Below are 25,681 nucleotides of genomic sequence, written 5' to 3' on the forward strand. Positions count from 1 at the left end.
ATGCCTGGTCAGCGAAGAAAGTCTGCCTGCAGAATTCCGATACGGAAATGACGCGGAAACTAAAAAGACGAAAAACATGCAGACTGTGACGTGTTTTAGAGGTGGAATTGATGTGCAAAGCTCCGCCGTGTGAACACACCGTCGCGGTACGCGGACACGGCCGATTCTGCTGCGGTTTTACTGCCGATCCGCCCGTGGTCAATAGGTAAAATCAGCGAGTGGAGTTTCCAACGTGTTTCCACCCAGATCCGCGTGACAATGTGACATCACGTGTTTACACAGATCTGAGACGGGGCGGCATCCATCGCAAGAACCGTGGCAGAAGAGCAATGGATTTATGTTGCGGTTTTACATGTGACCGCGCCCGCAGGGTCCTTTAAGCCAAGCCGGTTATCGTTTCCACGAGCGTATCACGCCACCACTAGCTCGTTCGCTCTCGTGCGCCTGTTCAGACCGGCAGATGCATCGTTGGTTCGTTCATACGAGAATCGTTCAGTCTTTCACCATCGCTGTATAAAGGCTCTTTCACGCGGGAGTATGCGTTTTTTTTGCGCTATGACGGAGGCTCTTTATGCGCGTATCAGAGTATTTTACGGCAATTACAAGAATGTAAACGCGAACGACCTCATTAAAATCAAGTATTCTCTGCGAAAATTTTGTGCACGCAGAAACGTGCGCACATACGCCCGTGTAAAGCAGCCTGAGTGAATGGCGACTGAATGAGCGCAGTTCAAACTGAATGACAAGTGAATGAACCAACGATGAGCGATAATCGTTCCGCTGTTGGCGCACATTTAGACCGAACGTTCGTCTAGCATTTATTTTTTGCTTGTTTGAAGAATAATCGTTCCGTCTAAAGGCGCCGAATCTGTAACAGTCGCGGGGATTCCATAAGCAGATTTCCCATGCAAACAAGCTGTGTGTGATGATGGCTTAGAGAGGCTGGACGGGAGGGGTATGAGGTGTACATGGCCCCCTATGTTGGGGCAGGTGGGCTAGCTGCAGCCCTCACAACACGGCCTGCAGCGCCCCCTATACGACAGACACTCCTGTTTCCTAGCAACGCGAAAAAGAAAGTAAAGCTTGGCTGGGCGTGGCCAAATCACCTGTGCGCTCTACGTGTCAGGGGGCGTGTCCAGCGGCAGCCTCCCGTAGACTGGGCGTGGCTGGGAATAATTCCTCCTGCAGGACAGGTGTCAGTGGGCGGAGCCTTGTGGTGGCAGAGGTGCTGCAGCATGAGCGGGGAGCAGGCGGCTCCGGGCAGGTATGGCAGGGCTCCGTGGGACACCGCTATAGGCAGCAGCTGGGACTCGGGGGGAGGGGAGACTATGTCGTGATATGTGGGGGGTATTGTGATATGTTAGTGTCTCTGACAAGGTGGTCACATCCATGAACTCAGCAGTGTCTTCTGTTATTGTTTCCCAACATGCTGTGTCATTTGTAACAAGTGTTCTTAAAGGGGGTGTTCCATGCTGGCCGGCAGGTGATGGACCAGGTGCTCTAGAGTCCTGTGGTGCGTTCTCTGGCCGGCAGCTGTGCTCGCCATTCCATCCTGCCACTCCTGTTCTACCTGACAACTCTCCTGCCTCTGTTTATCCTCCACACCTTCCCCCGCTACTCGGAGTCACACGCCCTGCACTGTTATGTACGCCGGACTCACAGGCTGCCAGAATGGCTTCCAGTCACATACCAGTAAGGGCTACTACATACGTGTGATTGTCACATCCGTGTGCTGGCTGCATTCTGAGCTATTACCATTCCTGGGGGCGTACAGTACAGATGTCCTGTGTGCGCCACAACCTCTCCGACCGCAGCCAGCGGGGGTGCAAAAACAGAACACATCCAGAGAACGTACGAATGTACTTGGATTTTCATTTCTCCATGCAAAGTGATGCTAGAAAAAAAATTGTCGCCTGATTTAACCCCTCTTATTACCCCAGTAACATCTTATTACAGTAACCCGGCTCCTGAGCCTCTTATTACCCCAGTAACATCTTATTACAGTAACCCGGCTCCTGAGCCTCTTATTACCCCTGTAACATCTTATTACAGTAACCCGGCTCCTGAGCCTCTTATTACCCTGTAACATCTTATTACAATAACCCGGCTCCTGAGCCTATTACTCTGTAACATCTTATTACAGTAACCCAGCTCCTGAACCTCTTATTACCCCTGTAACATCATATTACAGTAACCCGGCTCCTGAGCCTCTTATTACCCCTGTAACATCTTATTACAGTAACCAGGCTGCTGAGCCTCTTATTACCCTGTAACATCTTATTACAGTAACCTGGCTCCTGAGCCTCTTATTACCCCTGTAACATCTTATTACAGTAACCCGGCTCCTGAGTCTCTTATTACCCTGTAACATCTTATTACAGTAACCCGGCTCCTGAGCCTCTTATTACCCTGTAACATCTTATTACAGTAACCCGGCTCCTGAGCCTCTTATTACCCCTGTAACATCTTATTACAGTAACCCGGCTCCTGAACCTCTTATTACCCCTGTAACATCTTATTACAGTAACCCGGATCCTGGACCTCTTATTACACCTGTAACATCTTATTACAGTATCCTGGCTCCTGTAACATCTTATTACACCTGTAACATCTTATTACCCCTGTAACATCTTATTACAGTAACCCGGCTCCTGAACCTCTTATTACACATGTAACATCTTATTACAGTATCCTGGCTCCTGGACCTCTTATTACACCTGTAACATATTATTACCCCTGTAACATCATATTACAGTAACCCGGCTCCTGAGCCCCTTATTATCCCTGTAACAACATATTACAGTAACCCATCTCCTGAGCCTCTTATTACCCCTGTAACATCATATTACAGTAACCCAGCTCCTGAGCCTCTTATTACCCCTGTAGCATCTTATTACAGTAACCCAGCTCCTGAGCCTCTTATTACCCCTGTAGCATCTTATTACAGTAACCCAGCTCCTGAGCCTCTTATTACCCTGTAACATCTTATTACAATAATCTGGCTCCTGAGCCTCTTATTACCCCAGTAACATCTTATTTCAGTAGCCCGGCTCCTGAGCCTCTTATTACCCCTGTAACATCATATTTCAGTAGCCCGGCTCCTGAGCCTCTTATTACCCCTGTAACATCATATTACAGTAACCCGTTTCCTGAGCCTCTTATTACCCCTGTAACATCATATTACAGTAACCCGTTTCCTGAGCCTCTTATTACCCCTGTAACATCATATTACAGTAGCCCGGCTCCTGAGCCTCTTATTACCCCTGTAACATCATATTACAGTAACCCGTTTCCTGAGCCTCTTATTACCCCTGTAACATCATATTACAGTAGCCCGGCTTCTGAGCCTCTTATTACCCCTGTAACATCATATTACAGTAATCCGTTTCCTGAGCCTCTTATTACCCCTGTAACATCATATTACAGTAATCCGTTTCCTGAGCCTCTTATTACCCCTGTAACATCATATTACAGTAACCCGGCTCCTGAGCCCCTTATTACCCCTGTAACATCTTATTACATTTACCCGGCTCCTGAGCCCCTTATTACTCCTGTAACATCATATTACAGTAACCTGTCTCCTGAGCCTCTTATTACCCCTGTAACATCATATTACAGTAACCCGTCCCCTCAGCCTCTTATTACCCCTGTAACATCATATTAAAGTAACCCAGCGCCTGAGCCCCTTATTACCCCTGTAACATCATATTACTGTAACCCAGCTCCTGAGCGCCTTATTACCCCTGTAACATCATATTACAGTAACCCGTCTCCTGAGCCTCTTATTACCCTTGTAACATCATATTACAGTAACCCAGCGCCTGAGCCTCTTATTTCCCCTGTAACATCTTATTACAGTTACCCGTCTCCTGAGCCCCTTATTACCCCCTGTAACATCATATTACAGTAACCGGGCTCCTGAGCCTCTTATTACCCCTGTAACATCATATTACAGTAACCTGTCTCCTGAGCCCCTGATTACCCCTGTAACATCATATTACAGTAACCCAGCTCCTGAGCCCCTTATTACCCCTGTAACATCATATTACAGTAACCCAGCTCCTGAGCCCCTTATTACCCCTGTAACATCTTATTACATTTACCCGGCTCCTGAGCCCCTTATTACCCCTGTAACATCTTATTACAGTAACCCAGCTCCTGAGCCTCTTATTACCCTGTAACATCTTATTACAGTAACCCGGCTCCTGTGCCTCTTATTACCCCAGTAACATCTTATTACAGTAACCCGGCTCCTGAGCCTCTTATTACCCTGTAATATCTTATTACAGTAACCCGGATCCTGAGCCTCTTATTACCCTGTAGCATCTTATTACAGTAACCCGGCTCCTGTGCCTCTTATTACCCCAGTAACATCTTATTACAGTAACCCGGCTCCTGAGCCTCTTATTACCCCTGTAACATCTTATTACAGTACCCTGGCTCCTGAGCCTCTAATTACCCCTGTAACATCTTATTACAGTAACCTGGTTCCTCAGCCCTTTTATTACCCCTGTAACATCTTATTACAGTAACCCGGCTCCTGAGCCCCTTAGTACCCCTGTAACATCCTATTACAGTAACCCGTCTCCTGAGCCTTTTATTACCCTGTAACATCTTATTACAGTAACCCAGCTCCTGAGCCCTTATTACCCCTGTAACATCTTATTACAGTAACCCCGTTCCTCAGCCCTTTTATTACCCCTGTAACATCTTATTACAGTAACCTGGCTCCTGAGCCTTTTATTACCCTGTAACATCTTATTACAGTAACCTGGCTCCTGAGCCCCTTAGTACCCCTGTAACATCCTATTACAGTAACCCGGCTCCTGAGCCTTTTATTACCCTGTAACATCTTATTACAGTAACCCGGCTCCTGAGACCCTTATTACCCTGTAACATCCTATTACAGTAGCCCAGCTCCTGAGCCCTTATTACCCCTGTAACATCTTATTACAATAACCCGGCTCCCGAGCCTCATTTTCCCTTGTAACATCATATTACAGTAACCGGGCTCCTGAGCCTCTTATTACCCCTGTAACATCATATTACAGTAACCTGTCTCCTGAGCCCCTGATTACCCCTGTAACATCATATTACAGTAACCCAGCTCCTGAGCCCCTTATTACCCCTGTAACATCATATTACAGTAACCCAGCTCCTGAGCCCCTTATTACCCCTGTAACATCTTATTACATTTACCCGGCTCCTGAGCCCCTTATTACCCCTGTAACATCTTATTACAGTAACCCAGCTCCTGAGCCTCTTATTACCCTGTAACATCTTATTACAGTAACCCGGCTCCTGTGCCTCTTATTACCCCAGTAACATCTTATTACAGTAACCCAGCTCCTGAGCCCTTATTACCCCTGTAACATCTTATTACAGTAACCCGGTTCCTCAGCCCTTTTATTACCCCTGTAACATCTTATTACAGTAACCCAGCTCCTGAGCCTCTTATTACCCTGTAACATCTTATTACAGTAACCCGGCTCCTGTGCCTCTTATTACCCCAGTAACATCTTATTACAGTAACCCGGCTCCTGAGCCCCTTATTACCCTGTAACATCTTATTGCAGTAACCTGGCTCCTGAGCCCCTTATTACCCCTGTAACATCTTATTACAGTAACCTGGCTCCTGAGCCTTTTATTACCCTGTAACATCTTATTACAGTAACCCGGCTCCTGAGCCTCTTATTACCCTGTAACATCTCATTACAGTAACCCGGCTCCTGAGCCTCTTATTACCCTGTAACATCTTATTACAGTAACCCGGCTCCTGAGACCCTTATTACACTGTAACATCATATTACAGTAACTCGTCTCCTGAGCCTCTTATTACCATGTAACATCTTATTACAGTAACCCCCATGTTGCCCCTGCAATGTCTTCCTACAGTCGCACTGTTGTGTCGGTTCGGTCATCTCTCAGTGTTTAATGTATTGGAGCTTTAATGACCCTTTTATTAATGATTCTAGATACAAGTATTTCTCATACTCCACCTACAGTAAACATGCAGCAGGGTGGCTCCCTCCGCAGTGCTCTTACTGAAGTGCGGTGGTGAACGGGGTGGGTTTTATTGCTGATGGAAGTTTATATGCCAGAATAAATAACTTTGCTTCCTGCACCTTCTATATCCCGGCTGTGTGGGGATTCTTCTTTCACTGATTGTATTCGTGTCGGGGTGTTCATATAACTATCGGGACCTGAAAGAAATTCTAATGGAGGCCGGTTGTCGCTCTTGTGCTTTACATACCATGACATCTGTCGATCGAGATCGGCGCTCGTCTACTGGGCCTATACATGAGCTGATTAGACTGTTAGGGGATGTGTGATCATAGAGCTTCATGATTGTTGGTAGCCCATCCTGCACTCATACGGGGGGGCGCCAAGTATGATACATTTTTCGTTAAGCATAAAAGATGCGATCACATGACCAATGAGCATTGTCTCATTAGTTGGATGACCGCTAGCTTCTTTACACAGCCCAATGATTGATTACAAGAACGGGGGTCCTGAAGGTCTCCGAATGAATGGAGTGGCGGTCTAGCATGCGTGCTGCTGCTCCATTATGTTTATTGGTACTGCTGCCAACCACTTGACCTTGGCTATCTCCAGTACTACCAATACAATGAATGGAGGGTAGTGTGCTCGTATGAGCTGCTCCAGTCATTCTAGGACCTTCTGGACTCCCATTCTTGGGATTTCTGGTGGTCCCAGCGGTTAGACCCCCTCATGTCGCTCAGTTATCCCCTATCCTACGGGTGATGGATGTGATTTTTGTCTACAGGTCTAGCCTGGACCTGTCCCAGGATCTCAGTGATTGTATGGAAGCCCTGAATCTGTTTATGAACAACCGTTTTGATGAAAGCCTGGAACTCCTCCAGCCAAGGTGACTGACCTCCCGTAACTTTAAGGAAATGGCCTATCTCTAAATCATGTTTTATGTTATATTTGTTTTTTATGGATTTTGTGGTGTTTTGGTTTTTTTTTGTTTTTTTTTTTCATGCAGCTGGATTTTAAATAAAATTAAAAAAAACCCTGCAGTTCTTACATTGACCACTGAAGCTAATAGTAGTCTGAGGCGTCGTCCTCTGTAGAGAGAACTTCTCACCAGTCATCTCGTTATCATCACAGGCAGGGTTTCAATGAAAGGTGACTCCTATATATACTGTAGATGACACAGTATCTACCATTCACAGCTCACCTCCTCCCCCTTTCTGCATAGGTGAAAAGGCATGGCCAAAGCAATAAGGCTGGCTGCACACAGCAGAGCAGGATTCTGCATGTTGGAGCAATAATTGGCTATATATACCAAACCGAGAGCGGATGCACGCCAAGGACTAGAGTAGTTCTGTATGTGGTCATGGCGCTGGACCGATCTTGCAGATGTGGATTGAGGTGACGTCTCTCACCCAAACCCCTCCCCCCTATTTAAACTTTTTTTGGAGAAATGGTCATTTCTTATGAGGAAAAGATTAGATAGAGGATTTTTTTTAAAAAGAAACCTGGATATAAACCTTTTTCGAGACTAGAGCTTTATTGAACTCTTGCTTCAAAGGGTAGTGCAAGCTATTAACCCTTTTCAATCCAGTTTGTATCTTGGTTTTCCTAGGGGGTTAAGGGGTGGTCTCGCGAAATCAAGTGGGGTTATACACTTCTGTATGGCCATATTAATGCACTTTGTAATATACATCGTGCATTAAATATGAGCCATACAGAAGTTATTCACTTACCTGCTCTGTTGCTAGCGTCCTCGTCTCCATGGTTCCGTCTAAATTCGCCGGCAGCTTGCTTTTTTAGACGCGCTTGCGCAGTCCGGTCTTCTCCTTTCAGCACGAGCCGCTTCAGTGTGCTCCCCGCTACAGCTCTTCTGCGCATGCGCAGACGAGCTGTCACTGCTCGGGAGCACGCTGGAGCGGCCATTCTGTACCTTCCTCTGTTAGAGGAAGGTGCAGAGCTGCCGAGCTGTCCGGAGAAGCCGCCCAGCTGTCCCGCCGTCCAGCTGTCCTGGTAAGTGATGGGCCGGGGGGGCTGCCGCTGCGCCGGGGGGGCTGCCGCTGCGATGGGGGGGCTGTCGCTGCGTCGGGGGAACTAGCGCTGGGCCGGGGGGGGGGCTGCCGCTGTGATGGGGGGACTGTCACTGCGCCGGGGGAACTAGCGCTGGGCCGGGGGGGGGCTGTCGCTGCGCCGGGGGGGGGGCTGTCGCTGGGCCGGGGGGGCTGCCGCTGTGATGGGGGAACTAGCGCTGGGCCGGGGGGGGGCTGTCGCTGGGCCGGGGGGGCTGCCGCTGTGATGAGGGGGGGGGGGCTGCGCCGGTTACCTTCTGCCTGGCGGTGGGTGACAGGTCGGCCGTGTTCACTCCAGGGGTCCGGTCGGCGGCTGCGGGGCGTCTGGTTGCCATGGAGACACAGCTGGTAGCGTCTCGGGAGCGCGCACGTCGTGCTACAGCAAGCGATGCGAAAAGAGCTGGCGGCCATCTTGGGAAAAAGTTTTATAAGTTGCTGAAACGCTGGAACGGTAAGTAGAAACCAGCTAGGAAAGTAATTTACAGGGGTAATTAGTAATGTATGTTTAATTAGGGGGACTGGGCAAAAAAAAAAATTCACTGCTTCCTCGAGACATCTCCTTTACTCTGTTTCTGCTGTTATACAACGGCGCTATATGCTGGCTAAAGCCAGTACTGCATGAGGTGACACACTGGATAGGCTCCGACAGCAGAGAGGCTGGCAATATACAGTAAGAGAACCCCGACGGACGTCTTCTAACATTGGAGCTGTACAACCTTAAATCATAATGTCTTCAGAGATCAGACAGTGGATTGGAGAGGTTAATGAGTCTTGCAAATAAACTCCCTGGTGTCTGGAGAGATCAGTGATCTTCTAGGGGTTAGCTGGCACTGAACTATTGATGACCCGTCCGCCCCGTGTTTTTCTCTATTAGGATAAAACAAATCCTGAGATTTTATTCTTGGCTTGATTGCATTTTTTTAGGTTATTCGTCGTCTTGTGTTGTTTGCTATGACAAGTGGAAGTCTTTTTCTTGACCTTTCTGTATCGTTGTCCGTCCATCATTCTGTTGCGTGTAAACAAATAGAACCCTGTGGGAAAAATGGAAGAATAACTCGTAGAAAGAAAATAAAAGAAAGTTTGGTCCGGTGTCGCCAGAAGAGCAAGATGTGATTGTTCCCAGCAAGAGAAACCATGTAATCATGTAGATATGATACATAATGGCTAACAAAAATACATGATGTTATAGCGAGCTTTCAAAACTCGTCCACACCACGAATCCACAGCAAATACTGCCTGTTACTTCCTATTGCGATCCGCTACCTGACACACACAAGCGGAAATAAATTGTGCTTTCCACTTGCGGAGGCAAAATCGCAGCATGCTCCATTTTCATGCGGGCTCCACATGGATGTCTTTCATTTAAGTTAATGGAAGCTGTGCGACTCGCGGTCTGCCCGCAGTAAACACTATGGACAGGTCATGGATTCCGTGTTGTCGCCTCGCGACTGCGCGAAGGGAAAAAAAATTTGAAAAAAAACTGTAATCCGCATGTGCGACGCTGAGCCGCCAGGTCCATCCGCAGTACAGAAAAGACGGCTCTGCCGTGGACAGGGGCCCTAAGTAGATTCGGAAGCTTGCTGTATCATATCTATTTGTCAGCCATTATGAAGGTATCGCATCTACAAGATTACTTTGTTCCTCTTACTTAGAACAATCCTAAAGAAAATAAGAGCCGATTACAAGGAATGTTTCAGAATCTGGTTTTATGTGTAAAACCCCTCCCCCTTTAGGGCCCCTGTCCACGGACGTGATTTCACCAGTGGTAAATCGCCGGCGAATCACTCCGTCTGAAGCTTTTCATAGCGCTGCTATGGAAAGCGTCGGCCCCGTGTCCACGAGCAGAGAACCATTGAGATTCTCCGCTCGCGGATGGCAATTCACAGCATGCTGTGAATTGCCGCGTTTCTCCGCGGTCAGTCTGTCAGCTAGGCTGACCGGCAGAGATTCGTCTGCAGGCTTCTGCTCCCGGGCGGCAGCATTTGGCAGAAAACCTCTTAAAGTAGTTCTGACGCTACATAAAAGTATGTTTTGGATCATTGTCTTGCTGTAATACGACGCCTGACGAACTAGGCGTACACCAGAGGGTATTGCCTGGTATATCAAAATGCTGTGGTAGCCTTTTTTGTCCATTGTGCCAGTCAGCCTGCGCAAGTTACCAACTCTGAATGCAGTAAAAGAACCCGAGACATCAGGCTTCCTCCTACATGTTTGACAGTTGGTGTCACACACTCAGAAACCATTCTTTGGCGCACCAAAACCCTGTAGGATGTACCAAAGATGTCAAATTTTGATTCATCAGTCCATAAAACCTTCTTCCGCTCTAAAGTAGTCAACTGGAGGTGCTGCTTGGCCCAAGCAAGACTTTTACTTATTTTACAATCTAAGGCCCAATGTCCACGGGAAAAATAGGTTTCTTAAATTCACGCGGATCTTCTGCACGCATGATCCTCGCCTGTAGTAATTAAATACCTGCGGATGCCATTTTTCCCCGGTGCGCGGAACAATCATAGCATGGTCCCTTTTTGTGCTTTTCTCCAGCTGCTTCCATTAAAGCCAATGGAAGCTGTCTGGATCCGCGGCACAGGTGCAGGTGTCACTGCGTCCGAGCCGTGGACCGCGGGAAAGCAGGAGTTTAAAGAAAAAGACTACAACCCCGGGGTCTGCCGTGTAGAAGAAAGAAGATCTGGCCTGCATGGAGGAGAGCCCCGCAGTGTCTGGACAGGTGAATATAATCTATTTTCTGGCCTCATGTCTTCGGGCTGGGTGGAATCCGCTGCAGAATCCTGTGGGCCCGTGGACATGAGGCCTTAGCCGTTGCTTTCTTGCTGATACTCCACCTGTCAGACCCGCAGACAGAAGTCTTCTCTTCACCGTTGAAATGAATCGGGAGCCCATGGCAGCGGCCGCAGGTGGCAGAGAGTTTAGCAGCGTGGCTGCTCTCCTCCCCGCTCACAGGTTCACCTCTGCTCTCCTCCCTGCTGGCTTATTGCAATGGGAGGGGGTGGGACTGGGAGGAGTTAAGCTCCACTCCTCCCCGCCCCTCTTTCACAGCCAGCAATGGGAGGAGGTGTGACGGGGCGGCACTTAGCCCCGCCCCCTCCCTTGGCAAAGAATGAGTGGGGAGAAGAGCAGAGGTGAGCCTGCGAGGGGGAGGGAGGGGAAAGGGGCGACGGCATGGTGACCTCGGCATATATGTGCTGGGGCCCATGCTGTGTGAAGGGGCACACAAATGGTAAATTTGTGCACCTGTTTACAAGCTTCTACGCCCCAGATGGTAGTGTATATCGACCGGCTGTCAAAGCGCCAGCCGATATACGCTCGTGGGCAAGAAGCCTAAAGCTGTGCTTGAAGAGTTTGTGCTGTAAGGCACTGATCAGGCAAACTGGTGACCCTCAAAAACTTGTCCTCCGATCTTGTGGTGGCCTTCGGTCTGCCGGACCTCTTCCTGTCAAAGTTTCCTCCAGTTTCCAGGTGCCTTTTGATGGTATATGAAACCCTACTGACTGCCACCTTGGCTTTCTTGGAAATGTCTCTGTAGGGCAGACCTACACTCCTAAGGGTTATAATTGTCTATCTGTCATCTTTGGTTAATTGTCTTTTTTTCTGCCATTATGACAGTAATGTGCTCCGTCCTGAAGAGCAAAACTATCCAGATCCTGCCCTAGAGGGTGTAATGCCGTCTGCTGTAACACTGGTTATATACAATCACAGGGTTTGAAAGTAATCTACAAAAGATGAGACACCCGTAGGAACCGTCTGCAGCCAATTTCAAACCATAGCTTGCTTTCTGTGCTGCAGAGCAGCGGAACTTGATGTGTTCCCTGAAAAAAGCCCTTTCGGTAAAACCATAAATTAACACAATTCTTGTGTTTTGATGTTAAAATAATCTGTCTTTTAACTTTGTAAACCATTTCTCGTTATTTGCTGGACTTGAACTGCGTAAATGGCAAAAATAACTGGAAAAATTGAGGGGTTCTAAAACTTTTCAACAATGTACCTGAAAATCCTAATGTGAACAGTCCCTTAGCCGCATTCAGTAGGGCTAATGAGCATGCAGATTCCATGTCAATACTTTTTTTTTTTTTTTTTTTTTTTTTTCCTACAACACGCATTTCAGATGCATAAAATGATGCGGACGCACAATCCATGTAAAGAAATCAGCGTGAATACGGCCTTAACGAAAACTAAGTTTAGTCACAGAATACTTTGGCTATTTCTTGGGGTGTTGAACACTTAGAACCTGTCTCTGACAGGAGGTCATGGAGATGGTAGAGTAGCCCTATAGTAACATAGAAACCTGTCCATTCACTTCAGTTTATTATGCCCCAATGTTGATCCAGAGGAAAGATTTCCTAATTTAATGAATTAAAAAAAACAAAACAAACTAATCCAACCCGGTGACCCGTGTCGCCGTCAAAGCCGCCGTGTAGCCCTAGTCTTATGCTGCATACAGGGGGCTGGAAATGGCAGGATACTTTCTAATGTTTCCCAATCTGCTTTAATTCTCCTTTCCCTCCACCGCAGGACTAAGGACAGCATGTACCACAGCCTGGTATACGGCACGATCCTGGAAATGCAGGCTATGATGACGTTTGAGCACGATGACATCATCAATGCTGGGCAGGTGATGAAGCAGGCACAGGAAATATGCCAAAGGTAACACTTGTTGATTTAGCGGGCAGTTCCAATTTACCGTTCGCAGGTAAAGATGATAAATTATATTGTACGAATGCGCTTAAATTACATAAGACTTTTGAAGTCCTTTAAAGGAGGTCATGTGACCATGTGTTACCCGAGGACCCTCTGATGTGACCCCACAGCTAATAAACGCACACCCTTGTGTAGTCTGTTGGTTGATGCTCTACGGACTGCATCTCCGCTTCATGAGATGAACATCATCTGATATTATTCCCTTAGGTTTCGGAAGAAAACTTCCCTCATTGGTAAATCCGGAGCAGAAACGTTTACAGAAGGTGAGGTTTTTTATTACTCACGGTAGAAGATTCTCTAGACTGGGTACAATTGTAGCAAACCCTCAGCTGTGAGAAGCGTTGGGTTTTCAGCCTCAGGATGTAAACTAAACCGTTTCCATTCACTGATGGGAAGCAGAGATCTTGAAAATGACGTAAAATTGAAACACAATCTGTATAAAAAATAGCAGAACTTTCCAGTATTCACTGGTTCCTCTTTATTAACAAAGGAAGTTACTTCGTCCATGCTGATCCGGTAGAAAATAGGGACCCCGGCCAAAAACCAGTCCTGCATTGTGTTTCTGCTATTTGTTTAAGAAGGCAGACTCGCTGTTTGACTGGCAGGAAGCGCTGTTGCTATGTCTTCCAAGGAGGTTCTGCAACAGCTGCAGTATATATTATGGTACAGTAACTCAAGCAAAAAAAAAAAAATTGTGTTTCTTGAATTGTGAAGATGTGATTTGAGTCTTTGCCGCTGGCTGTGCTCACGCACCTGATGTTAGTCTAGGCCCGCAAGTACTGCCCCATACCCGGTAGTTCCGTAGTGTATGGCGATTTCTACATGGCCTCCCCTGAAATTGTTAGTGAACACTGTGGTGTTTGCAGCGGACGCTCGGCTTACAATAGTGTTTTTCATATTGCAGTTGAGTTACATGCAGAGGTTTGCTTCGCTGAGTGTCTTCTACAACGGGCGGCTCTGATCTTCCTGCAGGTATGTCTACCATATACATCTACGAGAGGCCGACCCAGAGCTGGTGTATGTAGCGTCATGAGCAATTACAGCAGTATGAATTCTAAAGATAAAAAAAGTACACGAATGATTCTTTAGTTATATGGCGAGGAGGTCTTATTAAATAGTTTGTGCTGTGTTAGATTATCACTCCCCTGTGGGCAAGAATAAAACTATAATACTGCCTCCTATGTACAAGAATATAACTGCTGTAATACTGCCCCCTATGTACAAGAATAGAACTACTATAATGCTGCCCTTATGTACAAGAATATACCTACTATAATGCTGCCCCCTATGTACAAGAATAGAACTACTATAATACTGCCCCCTATGTGCAAGAATAGAACTACTATAATACTGCCCCCCTATGTGCAAGAATAGAACTACTATAATGCTGCCTCCTATGTACAAGAATATAACTACTATAATACTGCCCCCTATGTACAAGAATATAACTACTATAATACTGCCCCCTATGTACAAGAATATAACTACTATAACACTGCCCCCCATGTACAAGAATATAACTACTATAACAGTGCCCCCCATGTACAAGAATAGAACTACTATAATACTGCCTCCTATGTACAAGAATATAACTACTATAATACTGCCCCCTATGTACAAGAATATAACTACTATAATACTGCCCCCTATGTACAAGAATATAACTACTATAATACTGCCCCCTATGTACAAGAATATAACTACTATAATGCTGCCTCCTATGTACAAGAATATAACTACTATAATACTGCCCCCTATGTACAAGAATATAACTACTATAATACTGCCCCCTATGTATAAGAATATAACTACTATAATACTGCCCCCTATGTACAAGAATATAACTACTATAATACTGCCTACTATGTACAAGAATATAACTACTATAATGCTGCCTCCTATGTACAAGAATATAACTACTATAATACTGCCTCCTATGTACAAGAATATAACTACTATAATACTGCCCCCTATGTACAAGAATATAACTACTATAATACTGCCTCCTATGTACAAGAATATAACTACTATAATACTGCCTCCTATGTACAAGAATATAACTACTATAATACTGCCCCCTATGTACAAGAATATAACTACTATAATACTGCCTCCTATGTACAAGAATATAACTACTATAATACTGCCCCCTATGTACAAGAATATAACTACTATAATACTGCCCCCTATGTACAAGAATATAACTACTATAATACTGCCCCCTATGTACAAGAATATAACTACTATAATACTGCTCCTATGTACAAGAATATAACTACTATAATACTGCTCCTATGTACAAGACTATAACTACTATAATACTGCCTTCTATGTACAAGAATATAACTACTATAATACTGCCCCCTATGTACAAGAATATAACTACTATAATACTGCCCTCCTATGTACAAGAATATAACTACTATAATACTGCTCCTATGTACAAGACTATAACTACTATAATACTGCCTTCTATGTACAAGAATATAACTACTATAATACTGCCCCCTATGTACAAGAATATAACTACTATAATACTGCCCCCTATGTACAAGAATATAACTACTATAATACTGCCCCCTATGTACAAGGCTATAACTACTATAGTGCCACATAAGGAGAAAAATCCAAATAAGGTGTCGTAATCTCAATGAGTATTACCCAAGTAAAAGATACCATCCAGTAATAACCCCCAATAAACATCGCTGGGTGAACAGTTCCTACTAATTCGGATTCCCAAATACTGCATGGTATGGTGAACAACCTCCCCATTATGTCCTGGTATGCAGCTCCTCCCTGAGGAAGCCACTCAAAGTGTACGTCATTGAGCAGCATACCAGGACATTACGGGCAGGTTGTTCACGATTACATGCAGTATTTGGAAATCCAAATTAGTAGGAATTGTTTGCACACCAACTTTTATTGGGGGTTATTACCGGACGGTATCTTTTACTTGGGTAATGTTCATTGAGATTATGACTGATTTTTTTGGACTCTTGTCCTTTATGTGGCATTTTGTAGAGATCCTCCTTGAAAACAGTCTGTCTAAAATACACGTAAAAGCATTTTATCTCAATTTTATAAAAGGTATAGAATTTATTGAGTATCACGCTGCTTTCACACCTGCGTTGGGGTCAGGGTTGCCGTCTCTCAGCTCTGTTTTAGGAGGAGAGAAACTGAAATGAAAAACAAAAACACAGATCTATTCTTTTTCCCCATTGATTACAAATGGGTTTAAAAAAAAAAAAAAAAAACGGAGAGAAAACTGAAAGTCTTCAGTTTGCTTCCTTTCCATCATGCTTCCCTGTTTGTGGCCGAAAAATGCTGCAGACTGTGCTGTTCTCCTGTCCAAAACAAAGAAAACCTAACAGAAGCATTTCCGTTTTTTTAAAAACCCATTCAAATCAATTCTAATATAACTACTATAATACTGCCCCCATGTACAAGAATATAACTACTATAATACTGCCCCCATGTACAAGAATATAACTACTATAATACTGCCTCCTATGTACTATAATACTGCCTCCTATGTACAAGAATATAACTACTATAATACTGTCTCCTATGTACAAGAATATAACTACTATAATACTGCCCCCTATGTACAAGAATATAACTACTATAATACTGCTCCCTATGTACAAGAATATAACTACTATAATACTGCCTCCTATGTACAAGAATAGAACTACTATAATACTGCCTCCTATGTACAAGAATATAACTACTATAATACTGCCCTCTATGTACAAGAATAGAACTACTATAATACTGCCCCCTATGTACAAGAATAGAACTACTATAATACTGCCCCCTATGTACAAGAATAGAACTACTATAATACTGTCCCCTATGTACAAGAATAGAACTACTATAATACTGCCTCCTATGTACAAGAATATAGCTACTATAATACTGCCTCTATGTACAAGAATATAACTACTATAATACTGCCTCCTATGTACAAGAATATAACTACTATAATACTGTCTCCTATGTACAAGAATATAACTACTATAATACTGCCCCCTATGTACAAGAATATAACTACTATAATACTGCCCCCTATGTACAAGAATATAACTATTATAATACTGCCCCCTATGTACAAGAATATAACTACTATAATACTGCCCCCCGTGTACAAGAATATAACTACTATAATACTGCCCCCCGTGTACAAGAATATAACTACTATAATACTGCCCCCCGTGTACAAGAATATAACTACTATAATACTGCCCCCCGTGTACAAGAATATAACTACTATAATACTGCCCCCGTGTACAAGAATATAACTACTATAATACTGCCCCCTATGTACAAGAATATAACTACTATAATACTGCCCCCTATGTACAAGAATATAACTACTATAATACTGCCCCCCGTGTACAAGAATATAACTACTATAATACTGCCCCCCGTGTACAAGAATATAACTACTATAATACCACCCCCTATGTACAAGAATATAACTACTATAATACTGCCCCCTATGTACAAGAATATAACTACTATAATACTGCCCCCTATGTACAAGAATATAACTACTATAATACTGCCTCCTATGTACAAGAATAGAACTACTATAATACTGCCCCCCTATGTACAAGAATATAACTACTATAATACTGCCCCCATGTACAAGAATATAACTACTATAATACTGCCTCCTATGTACAAGAATAGAACTAAGTTTAACCCTATAAATCTGTTTCTTTATGCAGGATGAGAATATGATCAACTTTCTTAAAGGTGGTATGAAGATTCGGAACAGTCATCTCATATACAGGTGGGACACGTTAATTATTGTGTACATTAGTAGTCCAGAACAGCAATTCCCAGAATGCTTTTCGGCCATCAGTGGATTAGTTTTTGGACTATAAGACCTCACTCGGGCTTAGACTACAAAACATGGGATAATGTTATTTCATACTGATTAAAACTTCCCTGGTGGGCTAAACAAGTAGAGGGTTAAGTTTTAAGTGGACATGGATGTTAGAGATGGGTTAACACTAGGAGCGCTGGTGTCCGGTTGATGCGGGCTGCTCATCCGGGCATGGCAGAGGCATGGGTAGATTCCTGGTCGCAGGAGGCCGTGAAGGCCTTTGCACTTCTCAAGAGGGATTTTTCCACAGCATCGGTGCTGGCTCAGCCGGAGCTAGATCGCACGTTCATCATTGAAGTGGATGCCCCTGAGCATGGTGTGGGGGGCAGTCCTCTCGCAGGAATCTCCCGGCCGACCTGGTCTTCAACCCTGTGCGTTCTTTTCCAGGAAGTTCAATCAGGCAGAACGCAACAATGATATTGGCAGCAGGGAATTATTGGCCATAAAATGGGCATGAGTGGAGACATTTCTTAGAGGGCGCTCGTCATACTATCACGGTCCTCATGGACCATACGAATCTGGTTTATCTGAAGTCCACCAAGTGCTTGAACGCTCGTCAGGCTAGGTGGGCATTGTTTTTTTTTTCGTGTTTCAATTTTGTAGTCACAGGCGCCTGGGTCCAAGAATGTAAAAGCTGATGCATTGTCACGCAGCTTCGGAGTTCCCGAGGTGGAGGAGCCTCAGCCGGAGAGTATTCTGGACCCGGGCGTGGTTGTAGCCGCTCTTACGTGTGACACCTCTGCTTTACTGCGGTCGGCTCAGCAGTCCGTTCCCCAAGGCCTCCCGGAGGGGAGGCTGTTTGTTCCCCGTGCTTTGCGGCTCCTCATATTGGAGGAAGTTATTTGTCGGTTTTTAGCAGGGCATCCAGGGGTCCGAGGCACCCTGGAGCTGTGTGGCCGTTTGTAGTGGTGGCCACAAATGTCTCGCGACCTCAGGGAATTTGTCAAGTCCTACCCCATTTGTGCTCGAGGGAAGAGTGTATAGAGACGACCTGAAGGTCCGCTTTGTCCTCTTCCTGTTCCGGAGAGGCCATGGACCCATCTGTTGATGGATTTTATTACCAACTTGCCCGAGTCCCAGGGGTGCTCGGTCATCTTGGTGGTCGTCTACAGATTTTTCCAAGATGGCGCATTTTACTGCCCTTAAGCTTCCGTCCGCTCCTGAGTAAGCCACCATATTTATCAAGTAGATTGTGTCTGCATGGGGTCGCTGAGGATATTTTTTCCGACTGGGGAATCCAATTTTTTGCCCTGTTTTGGAGGGCGTTTTGTAAGAATATCTGTATCGGCTTGTCGTTTTCTTCTGCCTTCCACCTGGAATCTCATGGGCACACGGCATGTATGAACCAGGAACTGGTTTAGTACCTCAGAATGTATGTGAGTGATTGTCAGAGTCTCTGGGTTAATTACCTAACGTTGGCTGAATTTACTATCAATAACCATAGACATTCAGCGTCTGGCGTGTCTGTCTTCTGTAATTATGGATTTAATCCCAGGTTCGCAGCGTCTTTCCTCCTCTAACAATCCTTCTGCAGACGCTCAGGTTCAGGACCTGTGGGAGGTGTGGGTGAAGGTGCATGGCAACTTGGAGCAGTCCAGGGATGCGGTGCTTAGGAGTAGAGGTACACATCTCTGAACCATTGTCTGTGGGCCAGTTGGTGTACTTGTCTTCCAAGAACCTGATGTTAAAAGTGCCTTCTTTGAAGCTGGCTCCCCGGTTTTGTGGGCCCTTTTCCAGTCACTAAAGTGATTAGTCCTATGGCGTACCAGCTGGCACTACCAGACACGTGGAGAATCCACAGATTTCCACAAGTCGCTCCTCAAGAGGTACGTCCCGCCAGTAGTGCCCATCTCCGGTTCCCCACCCACTCCAACTCGGGGCGAGAAGGAATATGAGGTGGATAAGGTTCTGGATTCTAGGAGAGTACGGGGTGCTCTCCAGTACCTTATTTCATGGAAGGGATATGGTCTGGAGGAGCGGTCATGGGGCTCGGCTAGAGACGTTTTCGCCCCACGTTTGGTCTGCTTGTTTCACAGGACTCATCCCCTTAAGCCCGCTCCTGTTCTTGGGGGGTTCGGTGGCCCCCCGTAAGAGGGAAAGGTACTGTTAGAGATGGTGTTACCACTAAGCGGCCCGGGGTCCGGTTGGCGTGGGCTGCTCGTCCTGACATGGCAGGGGCCTGGTCTGGCGGCTCTGTCCGGAGTTCTCCCACTCTGGTGGTTGGTCGCGTCCCGCATCGTGCGCGACTTTCCGCTGGTCGGCAGCCGGGTGCTCTGGCTGGTGCGCGGCTTTGTTTCCCTTCGGGCGTCATGTGACTTAGTTTGTATATATACTCTGCTGGCCCAGACACTGGTTGCCAGTGTTTGGTTTTGACCTAGTCTGCCTTCACCTGCAATACATCTGACCTGACTTCTTTGTGTTTATGACCTCTGCTGTGCATTTGACTCTGACTGTTTTTCCCTCCTGTACTGCGCACGTTTTCCCGGTTTGACCTGGCTTGTTCTTGACTACTCTTGGGTTTGTTTATTGTTGTGCTCACCTGCGGTCTCCCTGTCCCTCTTTCCTCATTAGAGCAGCGCAGGGACCATCGCCCAGTTGTCGTCCTAGGGCTTAGCCTAGGGGGGGCAAGTAGGTAGGGACACAGGAGAGGGTTGGCGTAGGGATTCCCTGACCATCTGTCCCCACTAGTCCCTAATAATTGATAGCTGCAATGGCTCCAATAGTAATCACGCCCCTTCTCTGTGCCACCAGTAGTAATAGTGGGCTCCTCCAGTTGACCCAGTACTAAGGCTGGGTTCCCACACGGCGGGTTCCCAGCGGAAATCTCGCGGTTTGGCCGCAGCGAAAAAGCGCAAGATTTCCGCTGGGAAAGTGCTGCTTCAAACCCCCCGGCACTTAGCCACGGGTTTTGGAGCGGCTTGGCCGCATGCTTTTCTGTTGCAGCCTTCGCTCCCATAGAGGAAAACGTGTCTGCAACGGAAAAAAAAATTATGGACATGCTGTGGACGAGATTTCTGATAAATGTTATCCATATCACTGACTAATCCCTGGATTAGCGGTCGCAGGCAGACTTTCCGTGGCAAATCTGCCCTGTGTGAACCCAACCTAATAGTGGCCCCCGGTGGTAACACTTCCTCAAATAGTTACCAGGCGGGGCATCAAACTCACCAGGAAATACCTTGCCTTCACTGCTCAGCTCCTGTACAGGCACCGCTGTGTATTACAGTCTCTGACCTGAGTCTAGAGGGGTATTGTCTCCTAGAAAGTGAGTGAGGAGATTTATAAGACCATTCATGCTCCTCTGGGTGATATGCAAATAAAGATGGAATAATACCTCTGCAGCGCCACCTACTGGATGTCAGTATTCCTCTGACACTTCCTCCTGGCATCTGTGCTGCATGTACAGAAAGTACAGAAACAGACGCCAGGAGTACATGTCACAGGTTAGAGACTGTGGTAGTCAGCGGTGCCTGGACCTGTGCTGAGAAGGGAAGGCATTTCCTGGTGGTGTTATGGAAGCAGTCAGAGGGGTCTGGCACTCCCAGACCCTTCTGACATCTGACGAAAAGACACACACCCTTTTTCAACAAACTTTTTTCCTTACCAAAAAGTGCCTCTTTCAGTAATAAATATGTGGTACATTTGTCTTTCAGAGATCTGAATAACCTCATGCAATCTAATGACTTCCAAAAGGGCGAGTCACATGTCCACCTCCAAGGTGGCGTCTCATTGGGTATCGGAGCCTTTAATTTGGTGAGTAGTGTCCATAATGTATATGATATGCATGTGTCGTGGCTGAGAGGAGGCGAGTTCTCTGGACTATCAGGAGGTCCAACAATCAGGAAAGTTGTATAGATTGTGGATTGTTGTCTTGTTTGGCAGTCAGTTTATTCTCCATTCCTTCATTCTGCTCTTCTGTTTTCTTCTGCTGCCAGCGGAGTTTTATCCTGAGGTAAATGTATACACTTCTTCTACATTACAGTGGGCATCTGGTGCCGGAGGGGGAATGGGAAGGTCCCAACATGAACTGATATTGGGGTACTTCACAGATGACTTGATTTAAAGGGACATTCAGCCTGCAGTGCTTTCCATTTGCTATGTAGTTTACTATAATCTATTGCTTACTGTTGTCAACCATTCTAGCTCTATACCAAATGTTTTGCCCATTGTGATACCAAGGTTTCCACCCAGGAAAGAAGAGTCTGTTTGTTTTCCCCTGTATGGCTCTGGCACAAAGTTGTCAATATTTTCTGTATACTCTAATATCAAGTCCACAGTTTTCTCTTCATCTGACGTTACACCAAGAAAACTGAGCTCTTCCTACTGGCTTCATGGGTGAAATGTAGACCAATCAAGTTGCCGTTTAGCTCCATCACAGACAACGCAAAGGAAGCCCCTGCCTCAGACCTAATGCCATCAATATAACAACCCCAAAAATAATATGGTGTAAGGACTCCACAGAGATACACGGGTCTTCTCAACAGCATGTTGGTATATGTGGGTGCAACCGGGCTCCCCATAGTTGTGCCCTTGAGCTGGGGGAAGACATGAGAATCAAAGTCAACATCCTCTTCAAGTTTGTGTTTCCTCCTTGTCACTTGGCTGGTTCCTTCTGAGTTCCAGGCCTGTATCACATTCCACAGCTGCATTCACAGATCTTCTGGTTTGTTGGTCCTCTTAACAGCGTACATGCGTCCTGTAATGTAGAGGAAGAGTTAGTTTCACCTACATCAGCGCCTTGTGTAAAGTTGAGAAAGCAGGTTCTGTTACTGAACAAGCAGGGAATGTTGGGAGATGTTGAAGGCTGCAGAATTGTGAATGCAGCTCTGGAGTTATATGGAGGCTATGACTTAGAAGAAAAGTAATACATTTATAAAGTGACTGCACCAATTACTATGTAAACGCCCCGTCGTGGCCATAAGAGTGTACGGACGCTGCCATGCCTCAGTCCTGCTCACTGACTTCTTTGTTCCCCTCAGACGTTGTCTCTCTTCCCACCGAGGATTCTGAAGATTCTGGAGTTTGCTGGCTTCTCTGGAGATAAGGTGTCTTCATAGTTCTCTTCCAGTATCTTTATATATTATTATATCTGTGGTCCTAAAGTTAGAACTGGCTGTATATAGGCAGATGGCACGCCAACATACAAGAAGCCATTGGGACCACCATGGGTCTTCTTACCTTGTCCTATTCCTCCTCAGGAGTATGGTCTGAGCCAGCTTCATGAAGGTGCCACATCTTATAACCTGCGTTCCCTGCTATGCACCATGCTTCTCCTCTGTTACTACACCTTCCTGAGCTTCATCCTGGGTGAGTCTCCTTGTAGCTCTGTATTATGTCCTCTTCTAAAGTTGGCTGTAGAGGTAAGTACCTCACCTTCTGCTCTTGGATCACTTTAAACATTCCCAAGAACTTAAAGGGCCACTCTAGTGAAAATACACTTTTCCATGCTTGCCCCCCTCACCGATTGCCTGTCACACTCTGGGGGTCCCCTTTGTATTGCAGTCACTTCCATGCAGTGCAATCCCTGTCTGATGCTTATCTGCCACCATTTTGAGAGTTAGATTTTTTTCTTTGTTTCACTTATATCCCATGGCACAGATATTATATCATTCTGCCTGCTTAGCAGACAGTTTAATTGGCATTACCTTCTACATGCACCTAAGTAAGCTACAGCCCATAAGTATACAGTCAGGAGGATGAGCTGTGATCTCCTCTACTATATCTGTGTGATTATTACCAGTAACTGTGATAGAAGTCTCTATATAGCCCTCTAGGGAGTTACTGTGGTAGACCCATATAACAGCATCACACAGACTGAGAAACTGACTAGAAAATGAATACATAACCACAAGTGGATCTGAGCCGGTCAAAACTGAGATCACATGACCAACTGAGGAGAAAGAGGCCAGGAGTCTCGGACAGAAAGGAATAACTAACCAAACTAACACTAGCTTGGTTATATATACTGGGGGACTAGCTACATAGTGAAGGGCAATAAATCACTGGAGTGGCCCTTTTAATTCTCTGCATTGTTTGTTGAAGTTGCCTTTAGAGCCCTATGCATGCCTTTAGGCCACTGAGCAAATTTTGGCCACTGAGCCCTGTACCTGCCCAGCACCATCCACAAACACCAGAATGTGTCCTATCAGTCCTTCTCATCTTTTACAGGAATTGGTGAAGAAGATATCAAGGAAGCGGATTCCCTCCTTCAACCTTACATCAGCCGATATCCTAAGGTGAGGATGGAATTTTGAGGATCATTAACCCCTTCATGCCCCAGGATGTATATGTCATATATCTCTTCCTGTGGCCTGCATTAATACAGTGCCAGTACAGATATCATTATATACTGCATTATTGGAGTATTGCAGTATATGGTATAAGTGATCAATTGCAAGTTCAAGCCCCCTATGGGGACTAAATAACAGTGTACAACTGTGATTGAGAGGTTTATGCGTAAATACCCCTTTTGCCCGTATTTTATTTAAAAAACATGTTTAGTGTTGTCTCATCCGTAAAAGTTTGATCTGTCGATGCATTATGTATCCCTCATGATGAACATCATCAGAAAAAATACAAACCTTTAGAGCTGTGAGTAGCTATAGCGATGGAAAAATTAAAAAGCTATGGCTGCAGAATTATTATTTTTTTTTTAGATTTTATTTTTTAAAAGCAGTACAGCAAAAAAAAACTATATAAATTTGGTATGGGCAGGCGGAGGGTCCGCAGCTACTACTGATGCCTCTGAACTGTTGCAGCTTCAGTAATCCTGAAGGCCGCCATACAAGCTTTCTTGATGTTGGGGCCACGTGGATCTAGGACTCCAGTAGACTACATTATTGTTCCCCATATAGCATTGCGGCCTTGAGATGCAATAATAGTCATGGCTGCTTACTAGAGGTAATCCGTTAATAACATTCAGTCAGCACAGCAGTTGAAAAGTGAGTTGCTTTTTATTGAGGCAGTATCCTCTGTGCTGACATCTAGTGGGCGATATAAAAACTGCAAGAATTTCAAAACAAAGTGGGTATAAAAGTCACTTTCTTATAGATGTTTTAATACTAGTGTATGCTGAATGGCCACTTTATTAGAGACCCCCTCTAGTAGTCCTTTGGACCTCAGTTATTCATCATGGTATAGATTCCACTAGGTGATGACATTGCTCTGCAGGAATATCGGCCCCTTTGGACAGGAAGCTTCTTGTAGTTGCTGGAAGTAAGATGGAGGTCTGACATGTCCTGCCCAGCTGACGGGAATCACTGACCCCTTCCTGACTGTCCATGTACTGCATAATCCTCATTGGTCCTCATGGTCCATTAAAGCTCTGCTACATCTGTACATGGCACACACTATTATACATTGCAGTGCTACATTTTAACCAAATGATCTTTTCTTTCTTCGCAGAGCGCCATTTTCCTATTTTTTGCTGGAAGGATCGAGGAAATCAAAGGCAACATTGATCAAGTAAGAGCGTGAGAAACCTCAGGAGTATTCTGAAGATAGGGGGGATCGTTCCACTTTTATGGTGTACACCAGTCACTAATTGTGGCGCAAAAGTGGCAAGAAAATTGGACAGGATTATCCGGGCAGAGTCACGGCCGGCATCTCTGACTGATTTACCTTCCCTAAAAACAGAACTATAGCGCAAATCTAGTTATTAAGAGATGTGCGCCTCTCAAGCACTCCCTCTCAAGCCAGTCCGAATACATCTCCCCCTTACACGGTGATGTCACAGTACGGGATGATGATGCGTTCGGTGATGTCACAGTACAAGGGTGTATTACACAGGGATAATTGACACAGGGATGTCGTAGCTTTTCTGCTGAAATGCAGGAAGATGTGATACACATGGATGGTTGGGATCCTCTGCATAACATATACATATTGCTAGGTGTCCGCTAGCTGTAATGAGAGTTGCACCTGAGGGCCTCGGCCACAACTTGCATCGTAGCGTCCAGTCACCTGTCCGTGCGCTGTCTGATATACGGTGACGATGCATATTTACACC

The 25,681-nt window shown here is 45.5% G+C and overlaps 1 protein-coding gene across 1 annotated transcript in view; it reads left to right on the forward strand.

Annotated features, from left to right (window-relative positions):
- Window positions 1-1,192: 1,192 nt before the first annotated feature.
- The window catches only part of LOC136612892 (tetratricopeptide repeat protein 39A-like), a 38,987-nt gene continuing 14,498 nt past the window's right edge, over window positions 1,193-25,681 (forward strand). The window contains exons 1-11 of the mRNA XM_066593631.1: window positions 1,193-1,264; window positions 6,788-6,889; window positions 12,594-12,725; window positions 12,987-13,042; window positions 13,684-13,751; window positions 17,513-17,577; window positions 21,327-21,426; window positions 22,653-22,718; window positions 22,872-22,980; window positions 23,842-23,909; window positions 25,078-25,137. Coding sequence (XP_066449728.1) covers window positions 1,236-1,264; window positions 6,788-6,889; window positions 12,594-12,725; window positions 12,987-13,042; window positions 13,684-13,751; window positions 17,513-17,577; window positions 21,327-21,426; window positions 22,653-22,718; window positions 22,872-22,980; window positions 23,842-23,909; window positions 25,078-25,137 — 855 coding nt within the window. The 5' untranslated portion in view covers window positions 1,193-1,235. The remainder of the gene's footprint in view (window positions 1,265-6,787; window positions 6,890-12,593; window positions 12,726-12,986; window positions 13,043-13,683; window positions 13,752-17,512; window positions 17,578-21,326; window positions 21,427-22,652; window positions 22,719-22,871; window positions 22,981-23,841; window positions 23,910-25,077; window positions 25,138-25,681) is intronic.

This window comes from Eleutherodactylus coqui, chromosome 2, assembly GCF_035609145.1.
Source record: "Eleutherodactylus coqui strain aEleCoq1 chromosome 2, aEleCoq1.hap1, whole genome shotgun sequence".
NCBI lineage: Eukaryota > Metazoa > Chordata > Amphibia > Anura > Eleutherodactylidae > Eleutherodactylus > Eleutherodactylus coqui.